Source organism: Arabidopsis lyrata, assembly GCF_000004255.2.
Source record: "Arabidopsis lyrata subsp. lyrata unplaced genomic scaffold ARALYscaffold_3, whole genome shotgun sequence".
Lineage (NCBI taxonomy): Eukaryota > Viridiplantae > Streptophyta > Magnoliopsida > Brassicales > Brassicaceae > Arabidopsis > Arabidopsis lyrata.
In genome coordinates this window covers 8,818,462-8,833,555 of record NW_003302553.1, presented here as the reverse complement: position 1 = coordinate 8,833,555, position 15,094 = coordinate 8,818,462, and the positions used below count along the sequence as shown (strand labels likewise).

The 15,094-nt window shown below is 39.4% G+C and overlaps 6 protein-coding genes across 6 annotated transcripts; 1 reads left to right on the top strand and 5 right to left on the bottom strand.

The window, feature by feature from the left end:
• LOC9319303 (vacuolar-processing enzyme delta-isozyme) lies at positions 1–2,262 on the bottom strand. The gene is made up of 8 exons (XM_002883190.2): positions 1,960–2,262; positions 1,704–1,868; positions 1,471–1,627; positions 1,292–1,377; positions 1,006–1,205; positions 628–886; positions 340–546; positions 1–258 (listed from the first exon to the last, which is right to left on the bottom strand). The coding sequence occupies exons 1-8, from the start codon at positions 2,143–2,145 to the stop codon at positions 118–120; spliced, it is 1,401 nt and encodes a 466-aa protein (XP_002883236.1). The 5' UTR covers positions 2,146–2,262; the 3' UTR covers positions 1–117.
• A 940-nt stretch (positions 2,263–3,202) lies between these two features.
• Positions 3,203–7,242, bottom strand: LOC9319302 (U-box domain-containing protein 35). The gene is made up of 11 exons (XM_021032530.1): positions 6,589–7,242; positions 6,393–6,469; positions 6,148–6,269; positions 5,853–6,058; positions 5,718–5,769; positions 5,254–5,617; positions 5,071–5,172; positions 4,597–4,983; positions 3,745–4,506; positions 3,587–3,659; positions 3,203–3,485 (listed from the first exon to the last, which is right to left on the bottom strand). The coding sequence occupies exons 1-11, from the start codon at positions 6,764–6,766 to the stop codon at positions 3,466–3,468; spliced, it is 2,343 nt and encodes a 780-aa protein (XP_020888189.1). The 5' UTR covers positions 6,767–7,242; the 3' UTR covers positions 3,203–3,465.
• Positions 7,243–7,264: 22 nt separating this feature from the next.
• Positions 7,265–9,882, bottom strand: LOC9321424 (pollen receptor-like kinase 4). Its single transcript, XM_021032531.1, has 3 exons — positions 8,941–9,882; positions 8,194–8,841; positions 7,265–8,117 (listed from the first exon to the last, which is right to left on the bottom strand). The coding sequence occupies exons 1-3, from the start codon at positions 9,665–9,667 to the stop codon at positions 7,453–7,455; spliced, it is 2,040 nt and encodes a 679-aa protein (XP_020888190.1). The 5' UTR covers positions 9,668–9,882; the 3' UTR covers positions 7,265–7,452.
• A 412-nt stretch (positions 9,883–10,294) lies between these two features.
• Positions 10,295–11,446, top strand: LOC9319301 (heavy metal-associated isoprenylated plant protein 47). Its single transcript, XM_021031103.1, has 3 exons — positions 10,295–10,767; positions 10,881–10,959; positions 11,059–11,446. The coding sequence occupies exons 1-3, from the start codon at positions 10,762–10,764 to the stop codon at positions 11,352–11,354; spliced, it is 381 nt and encodes a 126-aa protein (XP_020886762.1). The 5' UTR covers positions 10,295–10,761; the 3' UTR covers positions 11,355–11,446.
• On the bottom strand, positions 11,363–13,150 carry LOC9319300 (U-box domain-containing protein 4). Its single transcript, XM_002883187.2, has one exon. The coding sequence runs from the start codon at positions 12,952–12,954 to the stop codon at positions 11,527–11,529; it is 1,428 nt and encodes a 475-aa protein (XP_002883233.1). The 5' UTR covers positions 12,955–13,150; the 3' UTR covers positions 11,363–11,526.
• Positions 13,151–13,165: 15 nt separating this feature from the next.
• LOC9319299 (geranylgeranyl pyrophosphate synthase 10, mitochondrial) lies at positions 13,166–15,047 on the bottom strand. Its single transcript, XM_002883186.2, has one exon. It carries the CDS (start codon positions 14,361–14,363, stop codon positions 13,293–13,295), a length of 1,071 nt encoding a protein of 356 aa, XP_002883232.1. The 5' UTR covers positions 14,364–15,047; the 3' UTR covers positions 13,166–13,292.
• Between the last annotated feature and the right edge of the window lie 47 nt (positions 15,048–15,094).

Below are 15,094 nucleotides of genomic sequence, written 5' to 3'. Positions count from 1 at the left end.
TTATCATCGATTAATTAAAAATCTTTTCATGTAAAAATAGTCTAATCAACCATCTCTACATCGAGTTTTATTGAAATAACTTTGATATTTTAAAAGTCAATCACATTTTTTTGCAAATCATTTAACTGAACAAGCTTGTTCAATGGCTGAAACAGTTTGCTTCACATCCACTCCCATATTGCAGATATTGGCAAGCGCTCCTGTATACTTCAATCCGTAATTCACTGTTGCACCGCAGTGATTCTTGAAGCTATTAACCTGCGATTTGCATTAGATGTATACTGGTTTAGTAATGATGCGTAGAACACAAGTAACAAGATTTGGGATGTGGTTTGTTACCAGAGTCTTGAAACAATCCCAATCGTCTACTAGAGGCTGTCCTGTTGTTCTTGTGGAAGTTAGGAGATTTAAGACATTGGTTTGTTTAACCGAAAGTCGCAGAATCTCTGTAATGCTCTGATCGATTTGTTTCCTATGATTCATTTCGTCAAACAATTTCTTCTGAGCTTCTTTGCTTTCAGGTGATCCCACTGGAGCTTTTTGAATCTGAGAGAGGAGAGGAATAAACATTAAAACCTGAAAACTTTTTCATTTAAAATGATCGAAAAAGTCGGAAAAAAAACTCACCTTTCTCTGGAGATATAACAGAGGGATATCGCGCGGATTGACCAAGCCAGAATTAGAGATTGGTGAGGAAATGGATTCAGTGAAAGTGAAGTTTTCGTTTTCAGGATTTCTTCCAATGTAAGAGGCAAGATAATCATTAAGCATCTCCTTGGTCCCGAAACGGCATACATGAGAAGTCTGTTCTACATCAGATCCTACTCTTCTCTTTACAACGTGATATTGCTGCTTCAAAGTCTCCTTGCTCATGTCATGAAGGTCACTGTCCCCAAAAACACAAACAGAGAAAAATTGACCAAGAAAAGTGATTTTCAAACTCTTCAAGAACATATCAAATCATTCGAATAGTCTATAAAGATTGAATCTTTTTGTTTGCAGTACCTGTCCTCAAGCCAAGAGATGCTAAATACATCGCCGAGACAAGTTTCAAACTCAGGAGCAGAAGGAGTATACGACTCAGGGCAGTAAGTTCCAAAGCTGTTCTCTTTCGAATTAGCAGCAGTCACTGCGTATATATTGAGATTTTTCTTTAAAATCCCTTCAAACATACTTCCAGATTCACATGCTTCAACATAGATCACCTAACATCCAAAAAAGACCTCAAAGATTCAAAAAACAGAACACATATATAAAGCTAGGTTACGAATGGTTGAGTTATATATCCTACCATCTTGTTGTAGCTTTTTCGCTTATGCATCTTCTCCAAGACTTTATTAAAATCTTTTGCAAGGACCTCATCACCAGTGGGCATCGCTGAGAAAATCGCGGATCGGATTAGTAGTATCAAGACCAAATCTTATATTATAGATATATGGATTGATGGTAATTTCATTAATCTAAGAAAACCTAGTAAGCCAGGAGCTCCATGATCAGCATAGTAGATGAAGATGTTATCATTAGGACCACTTTTCACAACTTTGCCACTTCCTCCTGTGACACCACTTTCATTTCCAAGTAGCACATTATAGAAGTTTTCAACATTAACAGTTTCTTCAGTGTAGTCCTACCAACCAATAACAAAACTTGAATATATATGGATTCAAACATACAAATGCACAAAGGAAGTAAAAATAAGAAACCTTAGGAACTCCTTTATAAACATCTTCTCCATCTGGTTTATTGATGATAACTCCAGGCCTAGGATTCTCCGAGGAAAACGCGATATCATCATACATAAAGACAATGATGTTTTCATCTTTTAGACCGCCTTTTCGGAGTATCTGATACGCATGGCATATATCAGCCTGTGAAACAAAAAATAGGTCGATTTAGCTCATACAAATTAATGTCTCCCTAGACCTTATACTGTTAAATGTTCAAACAAATTCTAAAAACCTGATGCCTGTAGTTAGAATAATCATTTGATCCAGCAACTAAAACAGCCCATCGCGTGCCTTTTGCACTCTTGTCGCTAGATTCAACATCATTATCGTTCACCAAATGGGTTTTGCGAGATTCAGCTGAGAATATAAGCAAAGCATGAAGAAAAACAAGGATCTGAAAGTGACCAAGACTAGACATTGTTTATATAAACAACTTTGAAGAAAATGTTTTTGTGTGATGATGATTGAGATGAAGAAAATGGCTGGATTAAATAGCAGAATCCATTAGAATTAGTGGTTTGCGTTTGAGAGATGAGTGTAGACGCAAAAAGTAACGCATGACGTTGTCACACATAAGCACCTTGCATGATGAACTAACTGCCTTGAAATGTTAATTGCTTTGTTTGCTAGCTTCTTATTTTTTTCCTAGTTTTACTCTCATTATTTTAATTTTCTTGTGACCAACTTTTTCTTTGGTAGACTCTTGTCACCAACTTCTGATAATTCAACTTCTGATAATTCAATTAGTGATTAGTTAATACAGAAACAAAACTACATATACATTATATTACATATGTTACACTCCTTTTCTCATTATTACTAGCCAACAACTCCGCATAAACACTATACCACACCTTTGGAAATAAATCCAGCTAATGCAAATTGATTTTAAATGATTTTTCTTTTACCAAATTAATTTTGAAGATTTTACAGAAAATTACAAACTATTATTTTTCAGTAGATTTTGGTGGAAAAATATGAGAATCCACACATAAAAGAGAATGATAAAAGAGTTTGTGAAGATTTTAAAAGTAACCAGCAATAAAATCAAAAGAATAATGAAGTTTACATTTGGACGAGATATAGACAATAGCGTTCAAATTATTTAAAGTTATATATATAAAGTAATGATGACTGATATACGTATTTACCAATTTTAAACTGATATATTTAGCAGAAATAACTATTATTATTATGATTTAACTAAATAATATTACTATAATTTTTGGACTTTATTACCAAATATTTAAGTGGAGGATTGACGAAAAATTCATTCTAGTATAAATTAAAAAGTAAGAAGATGCGTATGAATTGAGAACTTCAGCTAGATATGGAAACAACTTTTTATTTGAGTGAATAAACCAATTTGAGTCATGAACGATCGCGAAATTATGCGTCAGGTTCTACCTGAAATTACGGCACTTTTCTCAATTTAGCTAAGTACCACTTTCCACTGAAATCAATGAACCAATTTCTCAATTTAGAAGTTTATTAGAATTAGAGTGCGAATTATGTGGTCTAGATTTTTGTCTTACATATTACAAAAGAGTTTGCGTCTTTGCAGAGATATTATAACAAACCTACTCAACTTTTTCCTTCATTTTTTTTCTTCATTTACGAATTTTATACATACAACTATACAAGGGTCAATATTCACAATTACATAAGCTTAACCAAACTAAAAAAAGACAAGAATGGCCTCACTCCATCCATCTCCTTCAAAATAGACAAGAATACACTAATCCTCTTCGTTTTGGTCTGGAAAACAAACAGAGTAAAATGTGAGATTTGAGGTATCAAACACATGTTAAAAATGTTATAGAAGAATTTGTTGGAAAATAGAGGATTCTTTAATGCACCTGAGTTCTTCTCTGTGTCGGATAAAGTGCTTGAATGTGTATAAGAGCTATCCGAGCATACACTTAGTTCATCCTGCATTTCAAAGATTTTAACTTTAAGACGAGAAGAGATAATTAAACGAAATGTGGATATTGCTAAGAGCTTTTTCAATACTTACAACTGGTGGCAAGGAAACTTGGCTATGATTTGGTGTTAGACGACCTCTGCTTAAGTTGAACATCATCCATTCCATATTCGTATCTGCACGAGCTCTCAGTCTATGTAGCTCTGGTAAAACCTCTTTTCCGAGGTCTGGTCTGTCTTTCCTTCTCAGCTGTGCACATTTAAGTGCAATCTTTGCTAGAGACAAAGCTTCTTCCACCGGCCAGTTAGGCACTGCTGGGTCTAACATGTCCTTGAATTTCCCTTGCTCCATCGCTTGCTCAACGGTATAAGCCAAACCCGTCGGCCTTTTCGCTGTGAGCAGTTCGAGAAGCAAGATACCGAAAGAGTATACATCAGATTTCACACCGAGCATTCCAGTTTGTTGGTACTCAGGGTCAATGTAACAGAATGTCCCAGCGGTTGATGACACGTGGCACTGCGTGACGTTTTCAGCAACTGCAGGCACCAGTTTAGCTAATCCAACATCCCCTATTTTGCTTACGTAGTTCTGGTCAATCAAAATGTTTCCAGGTTTCAGATCACGGTGCACTATAGGCTCGGGTTTTGTCTGGTGAAGGAAGAGCAGACCCGTCGCAACTTCGGCTGCAATTCGGAACCTGAGCTCCCACGAGAGCGGTGGCGTGTTTCCATACTTGTAGAGCCTATCAGCTAAACTACCTTTGGCCATATACTCATAAACAAGCACTCCATACTCTGGACATGCACCAATAAGTAGCACCATATGTGGATGTCTTATGCAGCTAAGAACTTCTACCTGTAACAATGCTCAATAGTTGGTCCACATTTTAATTAAAGTTTGATTTATATTTAAATTTGAGAAGTATAGGATTTTAGGTCAACTTACCTCTCTTTGAAATTGAGATCTTCCTTGAACTGCATCTGCTCTCAAAACCTTGATAGCAACAGGGGTATGATCAAGATAACCCTTATAGACAGGACCATACCCGCCTTCGCCTATTTTATTAGCCTTGTCGAATGAGTTTGTGGCTTCTTCAATCTCACCAATAACATACCTTCGATACCTTAAACTGGAATCAGAGAAAGAGCCTGCAGCTTCTATGGCTCTTCTTTGTGTTTCGAGATCTGCTATCTTGCCTGCTGTTTCAGAAGCCTCCATGGCAGCTTTGTGTGCTCTCTCTTTTTCCACTATGGACTTTGTAGATTTCTCTGATAACTGTCCTTCTTGCACCCATCCTTCCTCTTCAATTTTCTGACGTTGGAGCTCCTTCGCCTTTGATCCAAAAGTAAAAAAAAATTCAGTCAACACTGTACAAGAATATATACACACAGGGATGGGTTTCGTTTTATATCGTTTTACCTCTTGCTTTGCAGCTAGTGCTTCTCTGCAAGCTGATCCATACATGTCAATTGCGTGTTTCAGTTCCTGCTTCAATCTCCGCATCTCAGCTTCCACTTCTTCCTGAACATTTCAAGAAAATATATAGAGCAACCATTCCCGAAAACATATATTGCTGTCTATAACCAATCAAACACATCTTACCAAGTTTTGTGGTGAACAAGAACAAGATGACCGACCGCTATCTTGTGAGACGAATGAGAAATCATGTTGGATATTGGTGTCATTGAACCTGATTCCTAGACGCATAGAGTGTCCAGAGCTCGTCGACTTTCTCGGAGTTAAACCAGAATCAGGAAAATCGTAGATGAAGGAAGGGCTTCCGGTGGTGCTTGTACTCGGCCTGCCTGAGCTCACAAAAGATATGTCAGACCTTCCGGTACTTGTACTTGGCCGGCCTGAGCTTGTGGTACTTGGCCTGCCTGAGCAAACAAATGATATGTCGTTTTCGGAGTCTTCCAACTCAAAGAATGAGTTTGCATAATTTGATGTCCTTGCCATAGGTGACCTGTTGACAATATTACCGCGAAAGAAAGAACGATAAGTATCTTCCTTCAAAACGTATCAGTATTTTGTCAAAGAAGAAAAAGATTCCCCTGAAACATTACTTTCCATAATCTTCAATGGAGCTAGCAGTCGAAGACCTGGCCGGAGCCCTATCTGTGTGTACCAACGAAAGAACAATTTCAAGATGTATGTGGTGTCACATGGTTAAGCCTCAAAAAACTAGTTAATGATTTTACCTCTAAAGCTCATGGTGTTTTTGAACTTTTCGTAGTTAATGATTTCAGAGTGGTTTTCAATCTGACCCATAAGCGGAGACCGATATGGGGCAGCTCGTGAGGCATAGCGGACAGATGATATCTTCCCTTTTGAAATAACGTAAACTGTACAGAAATCAGGTGCTGCTTTCGCTACATTGCTCGGTGTATCAGAAATCTTAAATTTCCTGTAAACAGATTGAATCAAAGAAACACATAAGGAAGAAACTAGAAAGAGAATTCAAACTGATAGAAGGGAAAAGATTCATAATACTACCTCATGAATCCATGCCTGGAAGGGGCACCAAGAACCAAATTCTCAATCACGCCAGAGGAAACATATTCAGCAAGGGACTTGACAATGTTGTCATCCTCAAGCGTGACATCAAGGCATTGTATCTAGCAACCAACAGAGAGTAAAGAACAATGCATTCAAATTACCAGAAGCTTTACTATAACATAGGTGTGCACATTAGAAACAAATCAAGCGAGGACAAGCGATCTTATCTGGCGTGGTTTTACCTCTTTTCGACTGCAGTAGCAATGAAACGTCACGAAAAGATTCTCAGCTTGCTTATGTTTTTCTGCAGTAATCTCACCTGCAAACAAACCCATAGCACCACAACATTCATGTCTCTCCAGAATCCAAAAACTCAGAACAACAAGAACAGGTTTTGTGATAAGTAGAGCATTATTACATAAACACAAAAGCTCAGACCTGAATCAGAGGGTGATCTAAGGATAACATGGAGGAGGATAATGGTTTGTCCTTTAGAGACAAGATGATCAGCAGCCCATTTGAGAGCATGTTGGCTTCCTTTGTTATTATCAACTGCTACAGCGACTAACCCAGAATTCGCACTTTTCTTCTTCGAGCTTCCCTTCTGGGCCTTCATCGATTACAAAGCTTTAGAACCCTAGATTGCAAATCCCCGCATTTAACGATATCAATCTCTCGATTCACTAGAACAATCTTTGCCTCTGTCTTCTTGGAAAATCTCATTCTCAATACTAAAGAAATCTGCGGTATTCCAAAATTAGGGCTTTCAAGAAATCCTCTTTCCCCAAATTAGAAATTTCGATTCAGTGGTAAACTGAAGAACAACAATGGATAATTCCGGCCTCTCTCTCTCTCTTTCATCATCTGTGTCTCCGTAGCTCTCGTAGTCGCGAATTCTCCGCCATAGTAATTTAGTTTTATCCTCAAAATTCAATTTTTAATTAGCCCTAATACAATTTTTGAGAAAAAAGTTCCAACTTTTTTTTTGAAGTTCGAAACTTTGTATCCACGTACAATGAAATTCGAGTATTTCGATCTCAAGTGATGTTGTTAGTTGTTACTACGCATGGATTCGATTCTTGTACTTTGTGATATGAGAAATGTGATAATCAGATGAAGAAATGAGTAAACTTTCAAAACTCTGCAAAATGGATTTACAATTACACGAAGAGAGTGATTTAAGGATGGAAAAAGTTACATAACAAAGAACAAACAGAAAATCCATTCTCTTTTGGCATCAAGATTACAAATTGTTTAGCTTTTCCATTCTTCTGAAGAAGACTGATCATATCAATCAACTCATCATCGATTCATGGCGAAACCAAAGTCATCGTCATCTATCAACCGAGAAGCGAAGACATTATTTGTCGTCGATGCGAAATCATTGTCAAATTCTCCTTCCTTTAACCTCTCTATCTTCTCCACAGCATCTCTCATCTCCATCCTCCTTTCTTCATCTTCTTCGCAACAACTCAACCCGATTTTCAAAAGGTTTAGCATCTCTGCTTTGCAGTTCTTCTTCCCAGTCATTTCCTTGTCAAACACGTCACCCGTTTTCTTCTCCTTAACCATGTTGCTGACCCAAGTTACGAGGCTCATGTTAGCATCGTACCCTTGGCTTAGATAATTCTCCGGAAACCTACCTGTTAATAGCTCCAAGATCAAAACCCCGAGGCACCAAACATCTGTCTTTTTTGTTAGATGTCCCTTTAAGCTATACTCTGGTGATTTATATGAGATCATTAGATTGTGAGACTGCTCTGAGTTCATCACCGGTCTTAGTGCATAATCGGTTAAGAGAGGCTCGAATGATTCGTCCAATACAACGTTCGATGACTTGAGATGACCGTGAGGGATTGTTAGGGTTGTTAGCTCGTTGAACAAGTAACCTAAACCCTTAGCCACTCCTTGTATAATCTTTACCCTTGTTGGCCAATCCAATCCAGGTTGATCAACAGAATGATTCGCTGAAACAGAGCTTTTTTCGCGTCAAAACTGATAAAGTTACCATTTTAATCAACAAAAGAATTGAATGTTACATACCGTGAAGATGGCTTGCCAAGCTACGATTTGGCATGAACTCAGCGATCAAGAGCTTCTCTTCTCTGCGGTAATAGTAAGCCACAATAGGCAACAGATTTGGATGGTTCAATCTCCCTAACCGTCTCATATGGTCATGAAACTCCTCTCTTCCGACATTGTTCATATGTTTATACCTCTTCACGACCAGCGTCTGTCCGCTATTTATCCCAGTTTTATAAGAAGCACCAAAGCTTCCACTCCCAAGAACTTCAGCAGAGGCTCTAAGAAGATCTTGAAGGTCAAATCTCTGAATGTCATCTTGCAAAAACAAGAGTTTATTCTGATCTGGTACTGCTCCCCTCCTACTAGTGTAACTCGTGACAGAATCTGCGGCTTTGTCCTTGTCCGTGGATTGATCGTAATTGTATTTCTCTGTCCTGTCCTGACCCGCGGATGGATAGGCCGACAAAGATTTCCGTTTTCTGGTATCAAGGATACAGACCACAAGCGAAATGATCATCAGTATTATCCCAATAACAATCAGAACAATAGCAATGGTGAAGAAAGATTGGTTCTTGTTCTTCTCCGTGGGACTAGAAGGGAGATCCGGAGAAGATCCCGAATCACTCGAACATGGGCTTAGTGGAGGTCCACACAAGTTCTTGTTCCCTGCAATGTTCAAGAAAGCAAGAAAGATTCTGTTTTTACATAAGAACTCCTATAGTTACCAAACATTTGCAGAAGATGTTGAACTCTTCGTTTAGTTACCTGAAAAGGAGCCAGGATCCATATTGCTAAGGCTTCCCGGTATAGGTCCCTCGAGGTCATTGTTTTCGAAGCTAGCCAACTTAAGATCCTTCTGTTTAAAATCAGGTATTTGCCCATGAAACTGATTCCCATTTACCCTCAACTCTAAAAGCATTGGCAAAGAAGCTAAAGAAGAAGGGATGTTCCCCCGAAATGCGTTGTTAGCCAACAGAAGCTTCTTCAAATGATGCATACCATCAAACGCATCGGCGGGTATCTCCCCTGTAAACCGGTTGTTAGACAAGTACAATGACTTCAACGCACCGAGATTCTTGACAGATGGCATTGAACCGTTAAATTTATTGTTCATGAAGCTTAAGGTTCGTAGATTCTTGATCGGAGCTAATGGTTCAAGGTCTAGCTTTCCGGTTAACCCCATTCCTTCGAGTTGTAGGCCCCAAACATTACCGGTAACACAGAGAACGCCGAACCAATTCTCCGAGTTTCGCTTACACGGGGAGATGGAAGGATCCCAACTGCTAATGAACGATGCATTAACCAAAGTATCTTTGAATTTCAAGAGACAATCTGCGTCTGAGCCTGGCAGTGGCACAACGTCCGCCTGCGGCTGAGACATAACCATTGTGTCCGGGAATAACACAATGATGAGGAAGGTGGTAATGAAGGCAAGCTTTTTCGTTGAGGCGGTGTTGCTTGCAAGCATAACTGGGGTCTCCCAAGTTAGCATTGCAGCTAACACGCGCTATAGATCGATTCTTCAAGAACAATTCTACCTCTTTTCGATCCCAAAGAACTTCTCCTTTCTCTTTCCTGCCTTCCAAAAACAGAAGAGAACAGAACGTATGAACAGAAGAGAGAGAACAAAACCCACCAAGAATAGACAAAACCCAACAATGTCAATATGCAAGACTTGATTTTTGTTTGCCTATGTGTTGTCTAAAAAATTATTTAGATTATAGAGAGATCTTAGGGTAGCCATTCGATTCTTTTTGGTTTTTAGTTATACAAATCCTTGTTGTTGTGATTTGTCATTTCATTTGCTTCCCATTTGTTCTTTTTTTTTTTGGTAGGGTGCTTCCCATTTGTTCTAACTAAATCTTGGCCTAATACACAATCCTTAATTATTGTTGATGATACTTGAGATAATCACAAATTCACAATTGAGCTATTATCAAACAAACTAAATTAAATTGTGAAAAGATCATCATAAGCCTAAGTATTAAGATGCATTTGATTAATTTATATATATATATATATATATATATATATATATATATATATATATATATAACTAAGTTAACCTATATTACTACTAATATTGACGTAAGTCTGTTATAATTAATTGGTAGAAAGTCTTATTGGGACAGATATATGTTTCAAAGAAGACAAAAACCCCAATGGCACAGTGGTAATTTAAACACTGGAACCATTGGCAAATCTGTCAGGGAAATGGGCGACCTTGTGTATCAAGTTAAAAAGCATGTAACAGTGAAACCCATTCACAAAACTACTTAATTTCTTCTTCTCTTCCCATTTGTTTCTTCTTTCCTTCTTGTTGGAGTGAATCAAAGGACCGAACAAAAGAGACAAGAAATTGGCATTTCAGTTGTTGGTGTCTGATCGGTCAAGAAGAAATTTCTCTCTCTCTGTTTTTTTCTGGCGAAGTCTGAAACTCTGTGTGTAGAAGCTTCTTAGCTTTTGAAATCCGTGCAAAAAGGAGACTAATTTAGGGTTTGGTCCTCTTACTCCTATCTGAGGAACTTTTGGCTTCGATTCTGCAAAAACAAACGCTTTTGAGAGAGACAAAGCTTCGTCAGGACAATGAAGGTGCTAATTTTTCTTGTTGCTAAAAAGCCTCTTCATTTTATTTTGATAATCATGTACATTTTGGATCTTGATGTGTTTCTTCTTTTAATTTTTTTATTGGAGCATTTTTGCAGCAAAAGATGCGTATCAAATTGTCAGTGAACAGTGAAAAATGCAGGAAGAAGGCAATGCAAGTGGCAGTTGTTGCAAATGGTTAGTGTCAAAAGAGATTTTAAGTTTTGAACCGATCGAGAGTGGTTTTTTTATTGGTAAAAGTTTGAAACTTCTATACATTTGTATATGGCAACGCAGGTGTAACTTCAGTGGCGATGGAAGGGGAATTTCAGGATGAGCTTGTGGTTGTTGGAGATGGAGTGGATGCAGCGTCTTTGATTATGGCCTTGAGGAAGAAAGCATGTCATGTCACTCTTGAGACTCTTGAAGAAGTGAAGAAGCCACAGAAGAAGCCACAGGTCGAAGAGAAGTCTGTTACACCGCATTGCTGCATAGCTCAATGTCCTGTGGTTAGCAATGAGCAGCCAAGGCCTGAGGTTTATAGAATAGTGCATGATTCTTATGGTCCAACTACTGGGTGCTTAGTTATGTAAAAGAAGACTAACGATATAGATTCCATTTCCATTCAAAGTTTAAACCTTTTAGTACATGTATACAAATGACAAATTGCAGAAATCAAACAACATTTGAGTCTTTTTTTTTTGTTCCAAGTCAGATTATAAACATATATCAAAACAGATGGAAAAGCTTAATTTGCCCATCAGATCAGGGAAGATCATGGTTATGGGCAAGATGTTCGATTGTAACCCTTCGCATTGACCGAACCATCAGTTCATGGGAAGCTCGGATTCTAGCCAGTCTGCTCTGCATACTCTGAAACACAGGATGACCAATTGCCTCACGTACTCTAGCATAATGCTCTTGGTCTTCAGAAAAATTAATAAGTGCCTCAGCTGCGTTATCCCTGAGCTCTTCTGACTCATCCCCCAACCATTCAATCAGAATCGGTATCATACCGGAATCAGAAAAGGCCTCACGGTCGTTCTCATTGTAACTCAACTGAGAAATAGCTCCAGAAATCCTCTCTCTGAACTCAAGGGTCCCATCTCTCAAAAGCTCGATTAGCAAAGGAATTGCGCCAGACTCTCTAATAACAGACACAGAATGCCTATAACCCGCAAGATCCCATAACACATCAGAAGCTGCAAGCTTGGCGTCGTTATCCCCTTCTCTCAAGATCCTCACCAGTTGTTCTGCTATCAAAACAGCATTACCCTCAGCTACAGCTAATATACAGAACACATCCTCTGCAATATCTTTCCCCATCGGGTCTTGTCCCGAGAGAAGCTCGACATACAAAGGAATGGAACCAGCTTCAGTGACAGGCCTAATGTACTCGGTCTGAGCAGATATGATCCCTAAGGCATTACCAGCTAAAAGCTTTGCCTTATCAAACCCATCACGATATAGATCCACAAGAGCTGGAATCACTCCTGCTTCAACTAACATTCGCCGAGCTCGTCTAGTAACACCGATCAATCCGATAGCATGACAAGCTCTCTCTCTGGATGCCAAGTTCCCAACTTTAGCAGCTTCTACAAGAAACTTAAGCCCTCCAGAATGAACAAGAACGCGTCTGCTCTCTCTAATCGTCGTCAAAGCACTAAGGATCTCTAACAAATACCATCTACTTCCATCATCTTCCCAATTATTCAACTCACGAATCACAATCTCTAAACCACCTAACCTAGCCAAACCAATTCGAATCGAAGATCCAAAAGTAACTAAACTCCACAAACATTTCACCCAAATCCTTCGAAACACATTACCATTAGTATTCGCCTCAAGTAACAACCCTAACAAGCTAGCAATCACACCACACCTCCCCATCGTCACCGCAAATCCGTTTTCTTCACCGCCGCAACAGGCGATACGTTTCAAGCAATGCGCGGCGGCAGCTTGAACGGAACGATTGGAGTCATCGGAGACACGAATAAGACCGGCGAGAATCGGAATGGAAAGGGATATATATCTCTCGGGTACACGATTCGTCAAAGCTGATAACTTTAAAACGGATCTTACACGAATTGCAGCAGAACCAGACGAAATCGCATTTTCGAATCGATTAAACTCTGTTTCCCAATCTGGGTTTTGAAAACCTCTGCTTCCACTTTCAGTATCTGAAGAACCCATTTCTGGAGATAACCAAAAACCTTCGAATTATCAAGAGAGCAGCACGAAATGCTTGAAACGAAGACGGAAATGGAGATTCAATTCAAGCAACACAACAGATTGAAATATGCCACGTCAGATTTGACCAGCCCTAGACACTGAAGGAGAGACGACGTTTCGGTTACCCGGTAGAATGAATTTTAATGTACCGAATTAATTCGAATGGTTTACATTGACTCAAATTGGGCCTTTGGTTTGCTCGGTTTATTAATTAGGCTACATCGATTACTTGAAGTCAAAGAAAAAAACAAAAACAAGGCTACATCGATTGCATCGAGCAATTAACAATTTGACAAAAGTCAGTTTTGTCTGTTGACAATGTAATCAGCGAGCAACAACAAAGGAGCAGCCTTGTCTGGATCAAACATGTTAAGATGTTCCCGTGCTTCTCTGTTCAACTTCTCGGCATATTCTCTCGATTTCTCCACTCCCATCACCTTCGGATACGTCAGCTTTTCCGAGATCAAATCTTTACCGGCGGTTTTCCCTAGCTCTTCCGACGACTTGGTCACATCAAGCACATCGTCAACCACCTGAAACATCAACCCAATGCATCTCGCATAACTTCGAATCCTCTCGATCTCTTCATCTGACCCACCTCCCATTATAGCTCCCATAACAGCCGCCGCTTCAAGCAACGCCGCCGTTTTATGAATATGTATAAACTCAAGATGCTTTAATCCAGTGTCATTATCAAAGCTCTTGCCTTCCCCATCCAAATCAGCTGCTTGACCCGCAACGAGTCCTTCCGTTCCCACCGCTCTCGCCATCTCTAGAATTGCCAGGAGAACCCTCTCCGGAGGAACGTCCAACGAGGTGGATTCCACGGTGTGCTTGATGGCCAAAGCTATGAGCGCATCAACTGCCAAGATAGCTATGTTTTCGCCAAAGACTTTATGGTTCGTGGGTTTTCCACGCCGGAGGTTGTCGTCGTCCATACAAGGTAGATCGTCTTGGATGAGCGACGATGCATGGATCATCTCAACCGCACATGCACAAGGCATTGCGGTTGACTCTTGCCCGCCCACGAGCTCGCATGCAGCTAAGCAAAGCATTGGCCTTACGCGTTTGCCACCCGAGAGTAGTGTGTACCTCATGGCCTCACGGATCTTCAGCACTGGCTCGCAGAGTGGAACGGCCTCGTCTAGTACCTCATTGACCGATTTAGATTTACGGATCATATACGACATGAACTCTGATTCATAGCTTTCAGCAGTCAGAGTGTGGCTTTGCACATTAAGATGCCGGGTCTGTCGTCTCCGCGAAGACATAACCGCAGTGTAACGCGGCCAAAAAAATCTCCAAAACAAGAATTGAAGAGAGATGAAGATTGAGATGAGAGTGTAAACAAGAGCTGCTTGATTTTCCATATTTGGCTTTGGTTTGATCCCTTTTACGTCGGAATGTTGATACCATATTTATAGTGCAGTGGACGGGGTACGGTTACTGATTAAATTACAAAATCAATTACATTTATTGATTTTTGAAGCGATTGAATTACGTAAGACACAATGAAAAACAGCTTACTCTCGTTGTAAGTTGTAATATTATCATGTGGCACGGGGTTACTGATTAAATTACAAAATCAATAACATTTATTGATTTTTGAAGCAATTGAACTACGTAACACAATGAAAAACAGCTCACTCTCGTTGTAACGCCAGGGCACGTTGGGAGCATTAACGAAGCTTTTGGCCATGGCACGCAGCACGCTAACATTATTATAAGGGGAAATGAAAATCTCATCAATTAGTCTTTGTATTTTACTAGTCCAAACAAATTATAGTTGATTAATTTACAATGAGAAAATGGTGTATTTCAACCTCAAAGTTTTGTACCATGTCTTTTTTTACATGTAGAAAGTGTTAATGTATTTTTCAACCCCAACTCATCAAAAATTTAAAATTATTATGTACTCTACGTTTTGAACCGAAACCAACATTGATTTCACCAATTTTAGTCAACCGTTACAAATTGATGACTCATGCGATATGGTGGCAAGGAGAAAGACGAGTGGATATTCGGTTTACACAAAACTAGGCCTGTCTGTCCCTGTCACCCTTTAATATACCGTTTTAACTCGGTTCCACTCATACTTTCA

What these genes read in the sequence shown, in the direction of transcription:
- LOC9319299 (XM_002883186.2), bottom strand. Translation starts at nt 14,363, where the DNA reads ATGGAAAATCAAGCAGCTCTTGTTTACACTCTCATCTCAATCTTCATC.
- LOC9319303 (XM_002883190.2), bottom strand. Translation starts at nt 2,145, where the DNA reads ATGTCTAGTCTTGGTCACTTTCAGATCCTTGTTTTTCTTCATGCTTTG. An exon ending in ATTCTAACTACAGGCATCAG is followed by an intron (nt 1,869 to 1,959) that starts GTTTTTAGAATT and finishes TTTGTTTCACAG; the next exon opens with GCTGATATATGCCATGCGTA. An exon ending in TGGAGCTCCTGGCTTACTAG is followed by an intron (nt 1,378 to 1,470) that starts GTTTTCTTAGAT and finishes CGATTTTCTCAG; the next exon opens with CGATGCCCACTGGTGATGAG.
- LOC9321424 (XM_021032531.1), bottom strand. Translation starts at nt 9,667, where the DNA reads ATGCTAACTTGGGAGACCCCAGTTATGCTTGCAAGCAACACCGCCTCA. An exon ending in GGATCCTGGCTCCTTTTCAG is followed by an intron (nt 8,842 to 8,940) that starts GTAACTAAACGA and finishes TGAACATTGCAG; the next exon opens with GGAACAAGAACTTGTGTGGA. An exon ending in CTTGGCAAGCCATCTTCACG is followed by an intron (nt 8,118 to 8,193) that starts GTATGTAACATT and finishes GCTCTGTTTCAG; the next exon opens with CGAATCATTCTGTTGATCAA.
- LOC9319302 (XM_021032530.1), bottom strand. Translation starts at nt 6,766, where the DNA reads ATGAAGGCCCAGAAGGGAAGCTCGAAGAAGAAAAGTGCGAATTCTGGG. An exon ending in TCCATTGAAGATTATGGAAA is followed by an intron (nt 5,618 to 5,717) that starts GTAATGTTTCAG and finishes TATTGTCAACAG; the next exon opens with GTCACCTATGGCAAGGACAT. An exon ending in CACTAGCTGCAAAGCAAGAG is followed by an intron (nt 4,984 to 5,070) that starts GTAAAACGATAT and finishes TTTGGATCAAAG; the next exon opens with GCGAAGGAGCTCCAACGTCA.
- LOC9319300 (XM_002883187.2), bottom strand. Translation starts at nt 12,954, where the DNA reads ATGGGTTCTTCAGATACTGAAAGTGGAAGCAGAGGTTTTCAAAACCCA.
- LOC9319301 (XM_021031103.1), top strand. An exon ending in AGTGGCAGTTGTTGCAAATG is followed by an intron (nt 10,960 to 11,058) that starts GTTAGTGTCAAA and finishes ATGGCAACGCAG; the next exon opens with GTGTAACTTCAGTGGCGATG.